This window comes from Monopterus albus, unplaced genomic scaffold (genome assembly GCF_001952655.1).
Source record: "Monopterus albus unplaced genomic scaffold, M_albus_1.0 scaffold157.1, whole genome shotgun sequence".
In the NCBI taxonomy this organism is placed as follows: domain Eukaryota; kingdom Metazoa; phylum Chordata; class Actinopteri; order Synbranchiformes; family Synbranchidae; genus Monopterus; species Monopterus albus.
Window position 1 is genome coordinate 103,884 of NW_018128037.1, and position 22,940 is coordinate 126,823.

At 38.1% G+C, this 22,940-nt stretch overlaps 1 protein-coding gene across 3 annotated transcripts in view; it reads right to left on the bottom strand.

Annotated features, from left to right (window-relative positions):
• Positions 1 to 18,354, bottom strand: part of cry3a (cryptochrome circadian regulator 3a) — a 42,183-nt gene extending 23,829 nt beyond the window's left edge. For 2 of the 3 annotated variants that reach the window (XM_020615054.1, XM_020615051.1), the window contains exons 1-3: positions 18,184 to 18,354; positions 13,067 to 13,230; positions 482 to 590 (exon numbers count right to left, since the gene is read on the bottom strand). In XM_020615054.1, the coding sequence (XP_020470710.1) occupies positions 482 to 590; positions 13,067 to 13,224 (267 nt within the window). In that variant the 5' untranslated portion in view covers positions 13,225 to 13,230; positions 18,184 to 18,354. The remainder of the gene's footprint in view (positions 1 to 481; positions 591 to 13,066; positions 13,231 to 18,183) is intronic. The other variant, XM_020615053.1, reaches the window with a different exon arrangement.
• Positions 18,355 to 22,940: the final 4,586 nt, after the last annotated feature.

Consider the following 22,940-nt stretch of genomic DNA (forward strand, 5'->3'; position numbering starts at 1 on the left):
AATGAGAAACATAACCAACAACAATTTTAACAGTCACTTCATTGTTTTAGTCATTTCTTAACTAAAGCATTTCCAGCTTTGAATTGTGAGGATCTGTTGTCTTATGTGATAATAAACTGAACATGTTTAGGTTTGGTCTGATGGTTGGACAAAACAAGACCTCTGATGCCATTACATAGGCTTTTAGGAAATTATAATTTGTTGTTGTAGGGTTGTTTTTGGATTACTTTCAGTTTTTCTTCTTTTATTAGTAGTATTATTACTATTTATTTTTACATTTCACTGTCCAAGTAATTAACTGAGAAATTATGCCCTAGGCCACTGATGCCCTATTCCATTTATAGTGATATAAAGCAGTAAAATGTAGAAAATTCTAAAATATTACAAGATGGAACTGGCAACTCTTTGGCATTCTGCTTGACAAATGACTTTAGTTAACTGAGATGATCCACACTGTTGTCACTTTGCTGTCAGTGTTGACCTTAAAGAGCCGTGGGAACACGTTAGCTGGTTGGCCCCTGATGACAAAAAGGCGGGAGTTGAGCTTCCGGAGGTTGGCGTCCAGATCTTCCAAACAGTGGAGGAGAAACCTGAGGAGGGAACACAGAGAAGAACACAACAAATTTAGGAATTTTCTGTTTTGTTACATCACTACAAAATGTGTAAGACAGACCTTTTGGTCATGATTTAGATAAATTTTTACTCCCCGCTACTCCACTTTACTGCATCGTTCTTCTGCAGTTGTTTGTTTAGGTATTTGTCCCTGCTCGACCTAACATTTTGCAAGCTTTGACAACAGAAGAACACTAATTTGGGATGAGGAGTATCCTTGTGTGTGTTTTGCTCCTCATGACACATACGACAACCCAGTGGAAGCTGACTTCCCTCGCTGTCAGACAACTGTTTGACGCTTTAATGGATCAGCATACATCAGAACAAAATAAATAATAAAACTGATAAGAAGACTAGTCAGTCATGCATTGAACATCACTTTATTTAATGCATGAACACCTGAAGAGAAGACAGGTGAAGAGATTCGGGAGAAGTTATGTCGGCAACCTTAACTTTACACATTATATAGAAATGTAAGAAACCAACAAACTAAATTTACAAGATATATAATTAAAGTAATGTAGGAACTTGAATGAGGGTGGCAGTTCAAATGTGTTCACACTGAACTCATTCTTAAGCTTATTTGCTTCAAACAATGGAAGGCTCCGGGTTTGGGCCCCACCCGGGACCTTTCTGTGTGGAGTTTGCATGTTCTCCCCGTGCTTGTGTGGGTTCTCTCCGGGTACTCCGGCTTTCTCCCGCAATCCAAAGACATGCAGCTTAGGTTGATTGGTGTCTCTAAATTGCCCATAGGAATGCGTGTGCGTGTGTGTGTGTGGTTGTTCGTCTATGTGTTAGCCCTACGATGGATTGGCGACCTGTCCAGGGTGTACCTTCGCCTGATTGCCGGCCAGGATTGGCCCCTTCCCCCCGTGACCCCGTTCAGGGATTAAGCGGTAGAAGATGAATGAATGAAAGGTACTGATAACCCCTGCATTTCCTCAAATGGCCACTTGAGGCTGACTTTCATGTTAAAATGCTCAACTTTACTGTCTCTAGAGTTAACTCATCCTTCCATGACAACTGCCAGATCTCTGGATAACTCTACACGCAACAAACTTTCAACAGCAATAGCTAAATGGGTGGCTGCAGCTTGCAGGCTGATTAACACTGTGGAGGACCAGGGTCTGTTGAAATAATTTCCAAAAAGCGCACGTATGAACTGCCTTTGAGATCCACCACTGTAACCAAGATACACAACTTGTATGAAGACGAGGAACACGGCAAACACGGCTGCACTCACCAGAAACTACTGGACTTCTCCCACTAATCAGTTAACTCAGGGCCCTAGAGCCAGTGGTGGAAGAAGTACTCAAATCATTTACTTAAGTAAAATTAGCAATACAACAGTGTAAAAATATTCTGCTGATAAAGGGAGAACTAGTTTTAACTGGCTTATATGCATTTAATTTGAAGGTCTTATAATTATACTATATCTTTTGTATTAATCTGGTTCTGAAAAGTAATGAATGTAGTGGAGTAAAAAGTATTATAATATTTGCCTCTAAAGTCTTGTGAAGTCCAAGTATGAAGTAACCAAAATGAAAATACTCAAGTGCAGATACTTCAAAATTGTACTTAAGTACAGTACATTGCTAAGATTAAACACAAGTTAACTATGGACAATCATGGAATTAATCAATTATTTTAATCAATTGACAGCACTAATGAGAACTTAAGATCCTTTTATCAAGCTAATATGTGTATGGGATCTCTTAATACATTGATTGCTATAGCAAGCATGTGTAAACAGGCATTACTTTATTAACAGAGGTAATACCATTGAGCACCACCTGTCTAGACTGCTGTGTCTGAGCCGCAGCCCTGCTCAGCAGCATGAGGCACAGACAACCAGACAGCCAGGCAGCCGCACGATGTCCTGCTCAGTTCTGTTCCCTTCTGTCTGACCCCATTGGCCTGATCACTGAACCAGAGGAGGGCTCGCTCACAGCAAAGCTCTATTTGCTCCCAATCCTCATAGACGGGCAGAGCTCAGCAGCGACGTCGCACACACTTGAGACACGTGCCTGCTTATGCATAAGTTAGACTAAGTTAGGAAGCTTGAGTAGGAGATTCCATAACCGACTGTCTGGGTTGTGCTTGTTGAGGACCAGCTTATACTGTGGCGCTGCTTAGCGTTTACTCTGCCAAGGTGCAATGAACTTTTTTATTCAGACTGCTGTTTTCAAGAAAATAAGCTTATGATACTTATGATATGCATACATTTGGTAATCAAGACTATCTCCAAAAAGGAAATAATTACTTTTTAACATAGACAATTAAAATAAATGAAGTGCTAAAATCTGACAGTTTGGAGGATTATATGTCCTGTCAAAGGCCCAGAGGTGACAGCAATACAACAGTATTACTGACTGCTGATCATTTGAGTCAGTTGGTGCACATGCAGTCCTCAGTTACAGCACACAAAAATGGATTTGTCATTATAGTACGACACAGATTTGCACACAACACCTGAAGCACCTCTGAAACAATTTTCATTTAAAAGGAAACATTCATAGAGATGTTTTCCTGAAAATGGTATCCAACATTATGGAAACTGAAATGATATTTATTTATAAAGCAGGCTGTGGATTTTTTTTAGTTTTAGACTTTTTAGTCAAATGATCATCAGTCATTTTGCCCTCCTTCTAGCTCAGTTGACAGAACTACATCAGAGATGATGAACAAATCATTCTAGGTGACATGCTATCAGCTGTTACATGAGTCATGTGTGTGCGTATGTGAGCATGCACAAGCCCAATCGCACAGTGGAAAAGTATGTATGCCCACTCATGCAAATCTTTTTGTGTGCTTGTGTGTGCCCATGCACAAGCACAAACAAGCACGTATATGTGTGTGTGTGTGCATTAGTGCATGCTTCCACATTTCAGAGCCTGAGTGCTCCTCTGTGTTTGTGCCTGTGTGTTGCTGGGTTAGCCACTTCTCCCTGATGTTCCTGGCCACCTGCCTGTATCTGTGTGTGCTACTTTGTCACACATCAGTCCTTATATAATATCCTGGCCTACATCTATCACAACAGACACACTCAGCTGCAACCACACCACAACACAAACCCTTAGCCTAGTAACCTCATTACTGGTTGTGCCCGTGTGCACACACATACATTTATTCTGTTTTCTCTGTCTTCTCCCATTGAGAGAGCAAGAGAACAATAAATGAACCACTGGGTTTAAATGGGCAGTGAAACCATTTACCAAAAGCAAATATGATTCTTGGCTACTGTGTGTGGAAAAACCTCTGAAGTCACATTTATTATTTTTCATTTTAATGTGATTTAACTCCTACACTCCACCCTTTATTCACAAGCAAAGGAAAAACAAAAATTCTGAATGTGTCTATTTTATTGTTACCTGCATAAAATGGTAAATGGTCTTATACTTGTATAGTGCTTTTCTATGCTTTCCAGCACACTCAAAGCGCTTTCACACTACTTGGCCATTCACCCATTCAAACAATACTCACACATTCACACACCGGTGTTATCACTAGGAGCAACTGGGGGTTCAGCGTCTTGCTCAAGGACACTTCGACATGTTGACTGGACAAGCCGGGAATTGAACCGCTAATCCTGTGGTTAGGAAACGACCCGCGCTACCTCCTGAGCCACAGCCGCCCCCCTATACATAGTCTATAGTATTGACTATAACCTTCAGGACTGAAGCTGTACATTGGACCATTAAGATGCCCATATAAAGTACTTGCTCATAACTACCACATGTATCCTGTGTTCCTGCAATCCTACTGATTACTATATATTTGTCTGACACATCAGAATTAACAGTAGCATTCTTATAGTGCGGCTATGCTTGACTCATTGGCCATGGCACACGCCAGCTGTGATGTCAACACAGAGCCAGAATCATTTAAACTTGACTCGCTGCAGTAAAGGGTGTCACTGCTGAGAAAAACACAGTCTACACCGCTGGAATAGCAGTAGCAGAAGAAATCCACAGGAAATATGTTCTGTAGCCAACTAGCCAACTAGTTAGCCAGTAGATATCGAACCTACAGAACTGCTGAATGAAGATGAATGAATGCTTGTGTGGTAGCCAACATGTTTCAGCTCTCTACCTAGCCAGCACACCAAGCAATAGATGTCTATATAGGGTTGTACTGAATGTCTGCAGAAACGGACCTACTCAAACACTCTTGCCCTAAGCTCGTCCACTTCCTGTTTGGCTCACCAGGTTCCAAAAACTGAGAAGTGTGTGACCAGGCAAAACAACACCAATGTGCACCCCTGTAAACCGTGACACCATTTTTAGCATGTGCTACCAAAAGCACAGGCGCAAACAGCGAGTATACACTGTTAGTTTGCATCTTATTTTTCAAACTCATTTGTCCAAATAAATAAATAAAATAAAATAAAGGTGTCTACTTAGAACCATCATATTAAGCATATGATATCCATGAACATTGTTAGGTATTTTTTAGTCAGATAGATATTGGTTAGATACTTGCAGCCGTAATCTTAATCATAATATCTTCCTAGGCTTAATGTCCGGACATGTCCCTGAATGTCCTGTATGTTCTTAGATACACACCACTTAATCAACACTCACACACATTGATTTTCTCCATGTTTTGACTACTGCTACAGTCAGCTGTAAAGCTGGCATATCAGGTGACGTCACGGTTTGACGTGCCTGTGTAGAATGGGGCTAGCCCAACCAAGTGATAAAATGTATAGGCTATTATGGTTCAGGGTCTTTCATTCTTCATCTGCCTGCGCGCAGTATTGGAGGTGGAGGATGCCTGGACGTGTAATGTTAAGTTTGCCTGTGATTCTTTGAATAAACCAGCACGTTTTTTTTTTTATATATCCAAGTGGTCCACTTCGTCTCTCTGAGTTCCTGGTTAAAAGAGCTGGAAAATAGCTTTCAACATTTAACTGGGAGATTCTGACTCCTGGCAGACCTGACACAGCTAGATTTCACCTTAAAACAGAAGAGTAGTGTTAGAAAGTGGTGCTTTTCTTCCTCACAAACAAAATTTATCAAACCAAAAAATAAATAAAAAAACCCTCATTTTTCAAAAATTAAGTTTCTGGCAATTTAGCCATAGTAATATATTATAACTGATATCGATGAATGCATACATTTTTTTCTCTAGACTGCAATCTAACTGGGTATTTATATAAAAGTCTATTACATACATATGACCATCAGTGACATTAGTCATTTTAACTAAAACTGAAAAGCCTGCTGAATGTTTGGTAAGCTGCTCTTTGCTAATGAAAAAGAGAGAGTTAGGGTGGAGGCTAGAAAATCAGTTATTTTGTCAATCAGGATGTCAAAACTCATTGGTGTGCGAACATTCAGTCTCATTCAAATACACCAGATTTCACTTGCATGTGAACAAAATGCTGCACTGTACTTTAAATCATCTATATTTTGGCAAACACTAAGAGGGAGGGTATTTTGGCTGGTCCTCACGTTCTGACATACCATTTGGGGTTAAGACTTGGTTTTAGCATTCAGGTTAGAATTTGGTTTGGGTTAGGTGTTAGGGTAAGATTTAAGTTTTAGGTTTAGTTGTGATGGTTAAGGTTAGGGTTAGGGGCTAGGGAATGCATTATGTCAATGAGTGTCCTCACATAGATAGAAGTACAAGTATGTGTCTGAGAGTGAGTGAAAATTCAGTGTATTACAAACCTTTTGCAGCTATTCTGATCATTGTTTAGAGCAGTATGACAGCATGTCTCACTATTGTCATAAGTTTTACAAAGCAGTCAGTCGATTAACAGAAAAAAGAATCAACAGATTAATCCATAATGTCCCTAATGAAAATAATCAGTAGCTGCACTTGGATACAAAACAGCTGTGGTGTGACCTTAAAAAGGTGGCTCACGCTCGAAAACCTTCCAATGTGGTTGCATTAAAACAATTCTGCAAAGAAGAGTGGTCCAGAATTCCTCCACAGCAACGTGAAAGACTCCAGTTATCACAAATGCTTGATTGCAGTTGTTGCTGCTGAGGGTGGCACAACCAGTTATTAGGTTTAGGGGGCAATTACTTTTTCACATAGGGCCATGTAGGTTTGGATAGCTTTTTTCCTCTAATAAATAAAATCATCACCTAAAAACAGCATTTTATGTTTACTTGGGTTATTTTTGTCTACTATTTAAATTTGTTTGATGATCTGACACATTTAAGTGTGACAAATATGCAAAAAAATAGAAATCAGGAAGGGAGCAAATACTTTTTCACAGCACTGTAAATTAAAATCTGCTTAAATATGAATCTTTTTCAGGAGTTATAGTAAACTGCTGCTAAACTGTGCAATGAAAATTCATTTCGATAAGTTAATGCAAGAAATACTTAAACTATATTAAAACTCAAGATATGTCAGAAAATATCCCCCTAAATTGAGGGTTGGTGGTTCAATCCCCTGCTTCTCCAGCCCGTATGTTGGTGAATGACCAAATAGTGCTGAGTTTGTAGAAAAGGACTACAAATGTAAATATAAATTTCTTGAGCTTTGGATTTCTGGTGTTATACAAGAAAAAGGAGTGAAATCTGTGAAGCGTTTGCTGTTTGATTTTTGCAGTTGAGTTCATTCACCCAGCTCAAATTCACATACTGCAAGTTCATCACTAAAGAAAAACAAACTGCTCAGAGAAACATTTCTCAAATCCTTGGTCATTGGTAGAGAAACATCTGATAAGGTGTTATCTTAGATCTTACATATTTTAGCAGGTAATGAATGATGTGAGGTGTTTATTTTCACAAAGATGTACTATATGTTGCTTTCTGGCATGCAACAAGACATGCAGGAAAGCCTTGCCACAAGTAGGTCACAATCACATAACCACTCTCAAGTTTCATGCACTGGCACATTAACCTAGATTTCGTGCACATACTATTCTCATATTTTTCCCTAGATGGAAAATGAATCGATTATCCTCATTTTATTGGTTTTTGTTCTGGGGCCCAATATCTTTACTTAGCACTCATATACTATATAGCACCACGGTGAGGACACAGAGCTCCTGTTCCCTCAGTTGTCTGCTCACTGTGGCTCCGGCTGTGTAGTCATTAAGGCTAGCCTAACATTCAAGGCCAAAAAAATCATGCAGGGTGATGTTTAAGTAAAAAACACATTCTACAGATATAAAATACATATTTAATTAACACATCTGAGATAACCCTTTAATTTATTTGGGAAAAGTCTTTTTTGCCATTTAAGATGTTGGTTTATTTATTTATTTTTGCTAAAACATTTTTTTTGATAAGACTGCTGTCCTGTTTTCAGCATTCTATGATCCTATTACTGTATTCACAGCTATTAAGTGAAATTTGGTCAGAAAATGAAAGACTACAGATCCTGAATATGAAGAAAATTTTAACAAGACACTTCCATTAAGTAAGAGAAAAAGAAAGAGAGAAGATGGTTAAAGTCTCTATTCTCTTTTTTTAAGACCTGATGAATTTTCAGCAAAGGAAAATACATCAAGGTAAACTCAGGCTATGTCCTAAATTATAGTAAATTAAGGTTACTACCACTTACCAACAAAAATGGAAACTAAAGTGACCTAACAATAACTTTACAGTACTGATGTGAGAGACAGGGAGAGTGACAGAGAGAAAATGAGTCCTTGAAACATGACTCATCACTCTGCATTACTGAAAGATGCGTGGTTTGTGACAAAGTACTCTGCATTACTGAAAGATGCGTGGTTACAAAGTAAAAACCTGGGATTTCCGGTATGACATAGTCTATTTATGTATGTAGGCTCACCAATTGAACTAAAGTCGATTTATACAGCGCCCAGGCCAGTAAGGCCACTATAGAGTAACTGCTAAGCTTACTGGATCAGCTGAACTCACTCACACTAGCTGTTAATGACAATCAAAAATGGGGAAAATACAGCAAGCTGGTGATATTAGCAAACACTGGATAAAACACCGATTCCAAATTTTAGTATTAGTAGCAGTAGTATTCATTCATTTTGTTAAGGTTACTTGTGATAACTGTCCACTACAAGGGGGCATTATGGTTTCAGGTTGCCTGTCTGTCCTTGTGTCCATCCCATTCTCATATACATGACGTCTCTGAAACACCTTGAAGGAATTTCTTCACATTTGGCACAAGTGTCCACTTGGACTCTAGGATGAACTAAAAAGAGTTGGCGGTCAAAAGGTCCACTCTATTGTCATGAACACAATACCTCAGGAACACCTTGAGGATATTTATTCAGATTTGGCACAAATGTCCACTTGAACTCAAGGATGATACGACAAACCTCTCTATTAGTGCTTTTGTACTCTGTGTAAAAAAAATAAATAAATAAAAAAAGGTGAAGGTTATGTTTCTATGTTTCTCTTTGGAAATTATTCAGTAGAAACAAATGTCAATATAATGGTAAATTCCATTTTGCCAAAAAATATACTTTATATTAAATCCCCTAAAAGTCTTCACTACATATTACATGGGTCTGGAAAGACATACGCAAATTGCAAATTGCAACCACGAGGCAGAAATTCTAGTTTCCTTAATGTAGCACCCCACTGATGTTAGACATGGCAACTAGTTTATTAGTTAAAGGAAGTGAAGACATTCATTTAGTCATAGATGGTCTAATAAAAAAAGATCCTTATGAGTAGCAAAATGGGAAATGTAAGATCCAGTTGGACCCATTCTCAGGACCAGAAGTCTGGGTATCTCAGCCTTTGAGCATTGATTTTGACCATACTCTTTTCATTTGTCTCTTCCTGTCCTTCAACCTTATGGAACCGCAACAATAAATTACAAGAGTAACTTTGGATCTATAACACAGTCAGAAGCTGCCAACAAAAGAACAACTACTATTAACTAAGTTTAGACAATTCCAGCCCCAGTTAAAGGTAAAAATAACAGTGCTAATTGGATGATGGTCTGCCACACACAAGCCTGAAGTGCCAGGGCAGCTGGACGTGTTTAATGCTGAGCCTGTGCTGACTATTAGTATTATGGACATCTGTTTGGCTACCTCTCAAAAGCTTTGTCTGTGTCTATGTGTGTCTACCGACTTTCTAAAAATTTTAAAATGTGCATTGTCTTGTGACCCAAGATGCAGCTTTTTAACTCTAGTACATAAAACAGGTCGTTGTAGCCGTAAGTCTAATAGCAGTGTGTTTGCTTGAACTACCTGCCTTAGCCCTGCTAAGTGGGCCACACTCTGCAATGTTCTGTCCACTTCAATCAAAAATATGAAATAAGATGCCTGCTTTTTTCATCTTGGGGAGAAAGCATTCAGACTCCAAACCTTTATATAAACTTTACAGAACACATTCCCTAAACAATAGGCAAATTTTCACAACAAATATGAATCATGTTGGTACTTCTTTGCTAAGCTATGCTGAATAATTTCGTATTGCATTGAGAGCCTTTAACTTCCATTAAAACCCATGCTGTGAAGAACAACATCAATTAAAAACCAAATTTTACATTATTTAAATGACTAGTTCTGAATTCTACTGAAGATCCCAAAGTATCACTTGAAAAATGTGAAATGATGTCTTTAAAAGAAAACTAGGCTTGCAGAGGATATGATGGCATAGGCATCAATATTACCATCAATCATGAAAATAGCGGCTCTTTGAAAAGAGCTGGATCTTATAAGAAATGGCCATGAAACAATCAGAAAATACCATTTATTTTTCTGATTCACTGCTTACTTTTGCACAGCTCCATCTCTTCACTCACTCTCTAGCTCACTTGTCCATCACTGCTCTGTCTCTCTCCTACTGAAGTGAATTTAGAACACCGGCAGTGAAATCTGGGCACAAAGATTAAATAAATGGCTCTCTAGCAGGACCCAGAACCCTTTATTCTGACCAACTAGCTGTTGAATAGAATCAAATCATTCAGAAATGTAACATCACTAGGGCTGACATTTGTCTGTCTGTCTTCCTGTGCTAGAAGGACAGCTTTCTGTCTGTTTGGTGGCCGTGCCAACTAGTGGTTGAGTTCTCAGTACTAGACCAGTTGAAAAGAGTAGTTTTCATGTAGGCATGTTATCCTAACAGACAACAGTAGAAAGGTTTGCAACATAAAATAACTGGGAACTTGGGTGATTTAATGCATGAGAGAAAATAGACCTGAAGCATAAACTGGTAATTCATAGATCAGACCAAGATGGCATTCCAAGTGCACATCCACCTGATCCACACTGCTGCTCAGTTTATACACAGTGGGTGGACCCAGCATGACATGACCATGATTATTGCAGGACAGCCGGTGGAAAAGATATGCAAGATTAAGATGACACGGTGTGATGAGGTTGGGTACTTCATGCTTTAAAGTGATGCAGATGTCTTGCTGTACAGTAGGACAGGCCTAGAAACATTTATCACCCTCGTGTCAACATTAGAAGTATATGCTAGCAAAGCATTTGAATTGTCTGTGGGACATCAAGTTCTCATGACACCTAGAAGTGTAATAGGTGTGTGATACGACAAATTAATGTGTAATAGGTGATCCAAGTACAGTTTCACAAATCACAGAGCATGGCTAGCAAAATAATCGCTTACTGGATTAACAAACTAGAGGAAGTTTTGCAACCTCTAATTCTGTGGCTTCCAAAAGAAACTATTCAGGCAATCATGCCTGAAGCATTTAAGAAAAACATTCCCAATACAACATGTATTGTAGACTGCAGTGAAAGTCTTTTACAGAAACCTAAAACCTTGATTCAAGAGGGGAATCCTACAGCCATTATTAGTCACATACAGTGAAATACCAGGTAGCTGTTGCCCCATGTGGGTTAATCATGTTTATCTCTGCAGCATAAGGAGGGAGATGTAGTAATAAATTTGGAACCATGGACTCAGGAATATTAAACAGCTTAATGTCTGGAGATGAGGCCATAGCAGATTGAGGTTTTACTATAAAAGATTTGCTGTTTACTGTATGTGTCCCATTTATAACTTTAATCGCAAATGATAAATGTTGGTTATAAAATGATCTACTAAAACTATTTTCCACAATGTCTGTTCATTCAACAATCTCTGACTTGCACTGTTCCTGATCTGACTCCAGAAAGAGAGAAATGCTGTCACAGTGCTCTAAACAATTATCAAAATAGTTGCTAATTTACTGCAGGTGTGCAAACTTGCTACCTTAACTCTCTCACACACACACTCAGTCACTTGTGCGAGCTGGGACAGTTGGTGTGTGTGTGCTTCTTGTTTCTTAGTGCGAGTCCTTTTGTTAAATCAGAATTTAGCAAACGAACAATGTGGAACATTATTTGGATAGCACATTTTATAACTGCCGTCGCACACTCACACATTTTACTGTTTGGGATCAATGTAATAAACAAGACAGACTGATCTGCACAGAGGGATGGTGTTCTTGAAAGTGTTCGTTTTTGAGATATCCAAAGTAATCCCACACAACTGATTTTAAATTCTCATTTTGCAGATGGAGTTCGGTGATTTCAGCCCCCTCTCTGCCATTTGTTCACTGCATGTGTAATGTGGCGCCCATTATGGAGTCTGACAGACAGTTGGGGAAGGAAGTTTCTTCAGTACTGGTAATAAGCAACTGTGCATGATATGATAACCATACATTTTTACACCATGGTATACTGTGAAACTGGGACACCGCTGCAACCCCAAATATGGTCATTGTAGCCAAGATTCGATATAAAATACTCCAGCACTACTTTTATTATTTTTTAATTATAATTTGCTTGGAATTACTTTTGGACCAGTGACTTCCCACCTTTCTGACTGGGGTTCTTAAATCAAAAGGATGTTTATTTCCAACCCCTCATCTGTGATTGCAGATGGGGATCACACACTAGTGGCATCGTGTCCCAGCATGTGTTGCGAGTATCATGTTGTGCACGTGACGCAACACCACCTGTGTGTTGCCACTAATAACTGACAAGTTCAACCAATGACATTTTGTTTGTTTAATTGAGTAATTAAACTGATTTGGTAATCTGCATGAAAGAACGGTTTGGTTAAAAGATTAACACTGTTGTTTAACATACTCTTTTTTTAGCCTCTTAATACTCTTGTAACGCAGCAGATTTATTTTGTGTCATGCTGTACTGGTCTCGACACTCACACTTGTATCCATGAATGATTGCTTTTGTCTAACGATTATACTGGTTACACTAAATAATGTTTCTTTTGCTTGTGTTAAATATTAGACATTATATTAGAGCAAAATCTGACAAAATTAAGATAAATCTGTGTAGCACAAGTGTGTTTTTTTCTTTCCTATACCTTTGATCATCTTGCAAACCACAACTTTATTTTGTGACACTTTTGAGAGTCCTGACCCAAAGGTTGTGGGCCATATATTTACTAAATAGTTAGTACCTGATGTGATCAGATGACAGATTGGAAAAGGTGTGTATATAGCTATTAAACAAAAGCTAAATATTCCTATATAAAATCTTAATTGTTAAAACAAAAGAAAACAAAAATCATCTTACCTCCACCTGTTGACCCCGACACTGGAAGAGCCTGCAAACCATGGATCCAGGAAGTAAACACAGCGCACTGTGTCCGCTCCCTGGACTGCTTCCCGTAAGGCTGGGTTGTCATGGAGACGGAGACCCTTCCGGAACCAGTGGATGGAATTTGGGGCCATCGTATTCTGAAAGAAAAAAGTGACAGTGAGAAAAAGAAAATTCACTGAGCAGGTCAAAGCAAACTGAAATGACTGAATGGCGGTGAAATTCAAGTTTTTGTTTTTTTTTTTTTACAGCTCACTCACAGCTTGTCAAATATTGAATGTCTTCCAACAGGCGAAATAATGGAGGCATCCAAGCTGTATCAGCTGCCATCTGCGTAGGATGTACCAAGAATATATCTGAACACATTCACTTCACCATGGCCAAAGACTGTTTTATGCTTTCTGTTGTCAGTAGAGGTATTTTTAAGCCCGTGATACAGTATAAATAAACTAAAAAAAAAAAAAAAAAAAAACTGTAAAACAAAAGGCAGCTTTCAGTGTGCCAGCATAAGAAACCAGTCAAAGCACACAAAGATGTCATTTCTTAGGCGTGAGGATATTCATGAATGAAAAATATTTGGTTTTGAACTGATTAGTTGATTAATCAGTAGTCAGAACCATACACTGATCAGCCTTAACATTCTGATCACCTGCCTATTATTGTGTAGGTCCCCCCTTTGCTGCCAAAACAGCTCTGACCTTCTGATGCTCACGTTCCCATTGTAGGGGCTTTCAGCAGTGGACAGGGGTCAGCATGGGCACTCCGACAGGTCTGCGACTACACAACCCCATACACAGTAAGCTGCAATGCACTGTGTGCTGACACCTTTCTATAAGAAACCTGCATTAGGTTTTCCAGCAAACTGTGCTACAGTAGCTCTTCTGTAGGATCAAACAACACAGGCTAGCTTTTCACTCACCACGCAAAGGGCATCTTGACCCTGTCGTTGGTTCACTCTCTGTCCTTCCTTAGACCACTGTTGGTAGGTACTAACCACTGCAGACTGGGAACACCCACACAGACCTGCAGCCTGGGAGATGCTCTGGCCAGCCATCATAGTTTGATCCTTATCAAAGTCAATCGGATCCTTATGCTTGCCCATTTTTCCTGCTTCCAACACATCAACCTCGAGGACATGCTGACAGGTACCATTATAACAAGATAATCAATGTTATGCACTTCACCTGTTCACAGTGTTATGGCTGATCAGTGTATAAAGATGGACATTGTGACAGCTCCCAGAAGTGAAGTCTCCGTGAGTCGATCACACCCTGGTGGCTGGTTGCAGAATATGGGCCATAAAAACCATCCCCTCTATGTTGATGGATGGGACATGAGCTTTGAGCCAAAATAAAAATTCAATGTACAAAGCAAATTAATTTTCCCAAAGGTGATTTCTGTCATTTTATACAGATATTATCACATGAATTTAAGTACAAGTGGTCATTTTTCTGAGATTAGTTTTTAATAAATTAATTGATGCTATAAAAGTGAATGTCAGGTGATTAACAGTTTTGATTGGAGGCCTGATACTGCAGCTCTACCTCTGGTTACTATACTGTGCAGAATCTGGTTGCAAAAGATATCACGAAAGCAAGATGGCCACCCCTGCAATAATTTGGCTTCACATATTGGCGTCAATAATTTTGCACAGGAAGTAGTGTGATGCATTGTCTTCGGTCTGTGGTTAGAACAAAAATATTTAACAAGAATTTTGATAGCTGCCTAATTAGTGAAAAAAAACTAATGGGAAAATATCAATGGATGAAATACCCAGACAGGAATGTTTTTAAACAGATAGATATATTAGAGCAAAGTCTGACAAAATTAAAATTAAACACAAAACTCATAAATATGAAAACAGCCTTGTCACTGAGCTGTTTATTGTGAAGTAAAATGGATTGATGCGCTCACTGTATAAATAATATAAACAGCAAAATCTTTCTCTTTATCCAGGGTCAGAGTTTCGAATCTCAGCGCCTGCAGTCCACATGTCGAAGTGTCCTAAGGCAAGACACTGAACCCCCTCAACCCCCCCCCCCCGTTGCCCCCGATGGTTAGAACCATCAGTCAACTCAACTGGCTGCCTTGGTTCTGTACCGGAAACGCATTTCTTGGTGATTATCCTTATATCAGTAAATGCCGTCAAATTGTCAAACTCTATGATCAATCACAAACAAAACAAGCCAATGACTGATTCCAGCTTTTAAACATAAGGATTGTTTTGCTTGTCTCAGCTTTAGACAACATTGTGAGCTGAATCCTTCTTGGATTTGGAACACTGATCAGACTAAATGAATCATAGAAAAACTGCATTAAATGCTGTCCCAGTCCTTTCTGTTATTTTACTGTCTTCTATAAAAGGCTGAACAGTAATATTAAGGAAAAACACATCCAGGCTGCTATAGGCTCAGTCACATGAATTCCCAGAGCTACAAAATTGCAACATTTTATATGTGATCTTGAGAGAGGAACAAGTGGGATGCTTATCAAAAGAATGCATGTATTTACCTGCCAAGAATATGTTTAATTGACACTATGAAGAATGACATTTCTTTGAAATATGCCAATGTATCAACTACCTAGTCCATTTTATGTATATAGAAGAAGCAGCTAATCTGAAGCCTGCATGATACAAAGTCACTGGATTACTGACTTGTTTGCCTCATGGTCAGAGGGAGCATAAACTGGACCACAGCTCAACAGGGACAACGTCTGACTATAGGCATTTTAACTCATACTCTACCAGTCAAGTGTGACAGTTGACACCTCGGGATTCACCTGCCAAATACAACAGTTACTGCTATTTGGTGTCCAGCAGCTGAGTAAGTATTGACAGAAAACGTTGATTAATGGTATCCCTATTGCTCTTTTCACATTCATCTATCTGTATTACGACAAGCCAATACCATACTGTATGCAAGTGAATATCCACTTTGCAGGTCACCACTTGCTTCAAGGAAGACACCTTCACTTTTCACACTGCATTTATAAAATGCAGGGATTTACAGTATAGCTCACAGACGAGCTGAAGTTTACTCTTTTGTTACTAACAAGTCAATTATGTTGACATGGTCAACGACTGTGCTGTGAACAGCTCAGATTAGAAAAACATGCTTTCTGGATGAAGCCATAATTATCACCTATGCAATGTCAGTGTTTTGACTGTAGGAGAACAATAAAGTTGCTTATCAAGTCAAGTTTCTTTCAGTCAATTGATTGAACATGTATTTATACAGTAACTGTCATCAAACATGCTTTAGATTGAACATGTATTTATACAGTAACTGGCATCAAACATGCACAAAATAAAGAAAGATAAAATACAGAGTACAAGATAAAAAGTAAAACACATGAAAGAACACAAAAAGTGTCAGGACTCTACTGGAAACTAAAAGCCAGTGTACACAGGTAAGTGTTTAACTTGGATTGAAAAAGTGTCAGGTCTGTAGTAGAACAAATACTGTAGGAGCAGTCACAGTAAAAGCACAGCCACCACTTCCACCTAGCCCTCAGAACTTCTAGGAGAAGCTCCATTTGGTTTACATTGTCAGCTGATTAGTCTACTGTTTACTGTGGTGTACAGACCTTAAATATCTTGTGTTACTTTTTTTTAGGGCTACGTATGGCTAGTATGTATAGGTAATCCTCTTTCAGAGAGATGAATGAGCCCAGTAACAAAAACCAGTGCAAACATTGGAGTGGTGACTATATTATTTTGTCTCTTGTCATAAAATGCAGAAACTTTGATAACACTTGATTAGCATTTTTGGATGGCCTCTGTTTCAGCTACAGTACGACACAAAAGACTTTATGTATTAGAGTAAACAGCAACAAATTGTCCAATAAATTGTTTGCATAATTACAGATTCCCACCCCTCACATGGCAGAGCCATGCTGGTGGTTCCATGTAGTATCCTGACTAATTTCTCATTTACTCCTCTTTGCATCAAATAACAGGCTTTTCTCAAAGTGATCTTGAATGCCTCCTTTTCTCCCATGTTAGAAGAGCTCAGCATTTTTATATGCAAACAAATGGCTATACAACAGTATATGTGACAAATACTCAAACCAACAAATGCATTTTAAATAAAACATTCAACAAATTGTATTATTACAGGGTACTGTACACAGGTTACTGTACCAGTCAACAGAATTCTTTTTCATGGCTTTTTTACCTGTGTAAAGAAACGTACAAATTATCAATATAAAGCACTATGCTATGCAATTCTAGGTGGCTGTGCAGGGGAAGAGGCATTCTGTGGACTTACTGTGGTCCAACCTGTCTACGATTGAGTCTTCATTACACACATCACTGTTCATATCTAAACTGCACTGGTGTATCTTCAGCTCAGTGCATTAAGCCTGTGACCCCGTGGAGCAATTGACCACAGGTCACTGTTGTAAATTTGTAAATTCATATTGAGGAAAGCACAAACCTACATATGTACTTTGTATTTGTAATTTCTTGAAGTTGCAACTTCTACATATTTTCTATATGATTTGACTTATACAAGAGTTTACAAAAACACATTTTTGTGTACAACTCATTGATTTATTCACAATAAATTAATATTATTGGCAGCTGTCTTACTTCATAGTCCTCTGTAACAAGACTGTAAAAACATACAGTAGCCTGGTTCTGATTTAAATACAAGTAGTCTAATTCATCTGTACAGTATGTCAATCTTGGTAATATAAGGCGAATAAAAGGCAGACTCTGTTTTGAAAGGATGGTTTAGTGTCTCGGTGATGTCTCCTATGACTTCTCCGAATGGAAATTAGGTCACACTGTCTATTCTAAACGGGGACCGATATTGGACCCATCTCATCTGAACTTCGTCCAGAATTATTACCCAATAAAAATAAATATAAAGGGTTGGCGAAAATGACAAAAAGGAATTTTTAGTCTAAATGGATCTTGAAAATATAACTGACTTGAACTTCAAGTATCTGGCATGGAAACATCATCTCTTTAGACCAAAACGGGGTCACCATAGCGATGCTTATATAACCGGTGGCGCTGTGTATAAAAGTATAGCCGGTTTTCCCTTAAACAAAACCCTGAAAACTGCCAAAGACACCCGTCTTACCTTGTGCTGGCTCCCCAGAGGTGATATTTATGTCAAGCCTAAAGAAAGAAGCATGTCTTCTCCCGGTTAAGATGTATGGGGAAGTGCTGTGTACCTGGATGGTGCCTATAGCCACACTGAGATTCCCTCTTGTCTCCTGCTTGCTTTCTACTGCTGCACTGTTGTTTCATAAGAGTTCATTGCGCATGCCCCACTTTCTTATCCCACTATTATGCCGCGTTCAGGACACAGCAGATAAATACCGATAGAGCCTACTTGTCGAAAGCTGGTTGAACGCATCAACACGTCGCAGCAGTTTTAAAATGAAAATGAAAATGAAAATAATACGAAACACAGCAAAATAGCTACGTGTAATACTATGTTAGTAATGCTGACCTAAACTTTATTCTAAGTCTATTAATTCAGTTCAAACTCTAACATTTACTTAAAGAATTATTTTCAGCTTTTATATGCTTTTGCGCAAATATTCTATGATAATTGTGAGTACAGAATTGGACATTGAACATCAAAAAATGTGGTTGCCTATTTTTTCATCTGAGCTCCAACATCAATCGTAATAATACGTTAAAAATATCATGTTTATCTTCTTTCCCACAGTTCCGAAATGCAGCACTGGCCCTGTCAAACGTGACCAGCGAAGTCTTTCCAATCCGGCGTTGCCATTGGTCGGTTTACCAACACGTGTATGGTGCCGGGTCACGTTTAAGACGCATGGAAATACGGAAGTCTATCAACTCAGGAGCAAGTTTTTTTATACTAACAAATGCAAATGTGAATTTTGGCACATTTATGACTGATACAACACAGGATGTAGCATTTAATGCAATGATAATTATTGGGATTTCTTTGGGGATAAATGTAAGTTTATGAAAACGCAGCAAGATCTCCGAATTTATCACAAAGAATTGTCTCAGTACTTCTTGTTGCTCAGGTTGATGGAAAATAAGAATACTTTAAGTCTGTATGAGTTAGCAGTGAAACTTGGACTTATAGAGAACCCGTAAATCCCCTCTTTTTGTTTGCATTTTATTTATTTGTTTATTTATTTTTCCCCTGTCCTGAATGAAAATTTTTCCCTGACATAATAATAGTGTTCATAATTATTTCATGTCCTTTGTCTTTCAAATATACTCCAAAAATGATACTTTCTCTTGTGAATCCCTGTAAGTCAGCTATTTTAGAAAACAACCAGTAGGAGGTATCATCCCAAAAAGTCTTAGTATGTTTCTGATAAAAAAAATAAATGATCTGTTGTTTCTACATTTTATTCACAAAAGTTACATATATTACAGTCTACACCAAAGCGGAGTCTTAGAAATTCTCCAGAGGTATACATTCCAATGGATTTCCATTGCTTTTGTAGATAAACCATTCTAATTTTTCAGCCTGTATTTTAGAGTAAAATTGGATTATGTCATTACTGCATGGTAAACATAGATATATAGTAAACATTTTAAAAACTGGCAGATAAAGGAGTTTGGATGTTTGTGGTCTTTAATGTAATGACTGTCAACCAAAAGCAACTATCCACATTTCATAACCCACCTGCTTTATATTCTTTAACCATTTCAGCTTTTTTAATAGATTTAGTTTTTCTATTACATACAGTATATAATCAAAGTTGGCTTGGTTTATATCTTTCATAGCTGTTTTAGGAGCTGCCATAGAATAAACAGGGTATATGAATCTGGAAATACTTTCCATCTTTGTCAAGAAAATGCAATCAAAATAAATAGATCTCTGTGTGAATAAACCTTGAAAAAAGATTTACATGCATTAATAAGGTTATAGATGTTGCGATTTGTTAGTGGGTTTACATTTTTTGTTATTTGGATATGTATTTTACTACTGACTTGATGGGGATTAGCCTTGTAGTGAAGACAAAGATCAGAGTGTATCAAGACTGAGATAAGACCAAGATGTAAAGGGGTTGAGACTGAGTTAAGATTAAGACCAGACCAGCGCAGTTAAAATGAATTTGATAGTCTGATAGTACTGGCTTGTCTGTGTTTCAGTGACACTAATGGCACTATACAGGAGTGAAGTTACTGAATATTTTTCCCTATAAAATTCCCCATAATTATTAAAAAGCTGTAAGTATGTCTATGTTGATATTTGGGTCCATGGAGTGACTGAGTGCGGTCAAAAGAGTCCATTAAGCTTCTAAATCCATTTGCTGGTTGAGTGTTAGGAAAGCAAACATGAATGGTAAAATCACCACAAACCAGGAGCTGGTTGTATTTTGGTACAATTTCTGCTAGAAACTCTGAATATGCTTGGATAAACTCCTCATTAAATTTCGGTGGATGTGAAACCAAAGCACATAGCACAGGGCAAGAAATGTGAACTACAAAGAACTGAAGCTCAAAACTAAAATAATAATCCATAGTGATTAATCAGTTCTAGGTTTTTGCACACTCATTAGTAATAATTTATTCAGTGTACCTAAATGTACCTAAACCTAAATAAATATTGGCTAAATAATGGGGTATGAGTTGCAGGCCAGAGGGTCAGTCATTCTATGCATGTACTGAGGGCAGGAATTGGCAAGATTCAGAACTTGCCTGAGAGTCACTGGGGTTTTAACATTTCTTGGGTATTAAAAAGTAATTTGATAGTTGTCAGTACATCCAGTAGTACATAGCAACAATAAACTGTTAATAGTTAATTCTGTATACTTAATGTTCTGAAATGTAAACAAATGTAAGCAAAAAATTTTTTTTGCATTAGTTTACCCATTATTCAATTACTTTGTGTTATTTTAACCATTTATCCTTTACTGATGGCTATTTCAACCATTCCATCCCTATTAGCATTTTCACCAGTTATTCATTACCTTGTTTATGTATTACTTTAAGCTAACTATTTTAACTGTTTATCTGTTAATTGTAACTGTTTATATATTTAGTTAACTATTTTCAGCCATTAAAACTTACTTTTAGCTTTTTCACAAACATCATCTCTTACTTCTAGCCAACTGTTTGAACTTTTTAAACATGACTTTTACCTAACCTTTTAAACCATTTATCCATCACTTTTAGCTAGCTGTTTCAGCATATATATACTGTATATTCTAAAATTCTATTAAGAAAAGAGATATTTCCATGTACCCCCTGGCAACTGCATAATTATTCATTGGGGCACAAGAGCCTATGTTCATGCTACTGCACAATGTGTCAGGATATTGTATATTGCAGTATTGCATATAAAGCCATCCTATTTGGCTTTTGACCCTTAATGCAAAGTAATGTCCAGGTGGGACAGAGCAGAGAGGTACTCCAGTAACTCCAAATAGGTAAAAATATCTTGTATTTAACAATGAAAAAGTAAAGATCAACAGCCATCACTTTTCTAGCAGAGTTGCCTTCTGCTTACTGTCGGATTCATTTCAAAATCCTTCTTATGATTTACAGAGCCCTAAATGGGACCACTCCCCTTTCCATCCATGGCCATCCAAGCCATTATGTTCTGACCAGAATGGTAAATGGTCTTATACTTGTATAACACACTTCTATGCACTGCAGCACACTCAAAGTTTTTTCATGCTATTTGGCCAGTCACCCATTCACATTCCCAAATTCACACACTGGTGACATCATTGAGAGTAACTGGGGGTTCAGTGTCTTGCTCAAGGACACTTCAACATGTGTACTGAAGAATCCAAGAATCAAACCGCCAACCTTCTGGTTAGGAGACAACCTGCTCTACGGCCTGTGCCACAGCCGCCCAAATGCTGAATGCTTAGGTAATTTGATCAGATGCTACTTGTTGTCACCGTGGTGAAGGCCCGTGGTGAACATGCCTTTTCTTGGGTTCTATGTGTAATAAAAAGCTGATAAACTATTCTTGTGAGTAGATGCCATTTTCTCTAATGTGATGTATTCAGTCAGAAGGTTGGTCCAGTGGTTTACATGTAGTGATTTTTTTTGATTTCCAGTTTTGAAAGATTGTTTTCTTGGCAATAGCTAGAGAAATGAGGAATGGGTTTTTGTATTTAATTGGTAGGTGGTTGACTTCTATGATATTACCGAGTAAGCAAAGTGATGGAGAAGGAGAGATTCTACAGCCCAAGATGGTGGAGAGTTTCTCTGTCACTGCTATCCAGAGGGAATAAACTGGTTGGCAGGTCCAAGTAGCATAAAATTAACTGTTGGTGCAATCTAGAGTGCATTGTGAGCAGATGTCTGTCAGTGAAACCCATTTTGAACATTTTACTTTCTGTAATATGGGTCCTATAAATGGTCTTGTATTGATCATAGAAAAGATGTTATTGCAAATTTCTGTCCAGAAGTTGGAGCTGAGGGAGAGAGTTAAATCATTTTCCCATTTGAGTTTTGGTATTGTTATTGTTGAATCTGTATTTGATATGAGTCTAGCTAGTATAGCTTGGATATTATTTTCTTGGAGGATGTAATTGTCATAATTTCTTCAATTAATTTGGAAGGCTGTAGTGGGTTATTGGTTACACTAATCTTTGACTTATATATGGATTTTAGGTGATTGTACTGGAGGAACTGTTCTCTCTGAACTCCGTACTTCTGGATCAGTGTATTAAATGATATGAACTGGTTATTTTCAAATAGGTGATGTAAGTGAGTGATTCCTTTGTGTTGCCATGCTGGGAAATAGATAGGGTTATTATGCAGTTGGAAATCAGGGTTGTGCCAAATTGGAGTGTATCTACATGGTGTAAGTGATGATTTAGTGATTTTGTTTACTTTCCACCAGGCTGTCAGAGTTGAGAGGATTGTGATGTT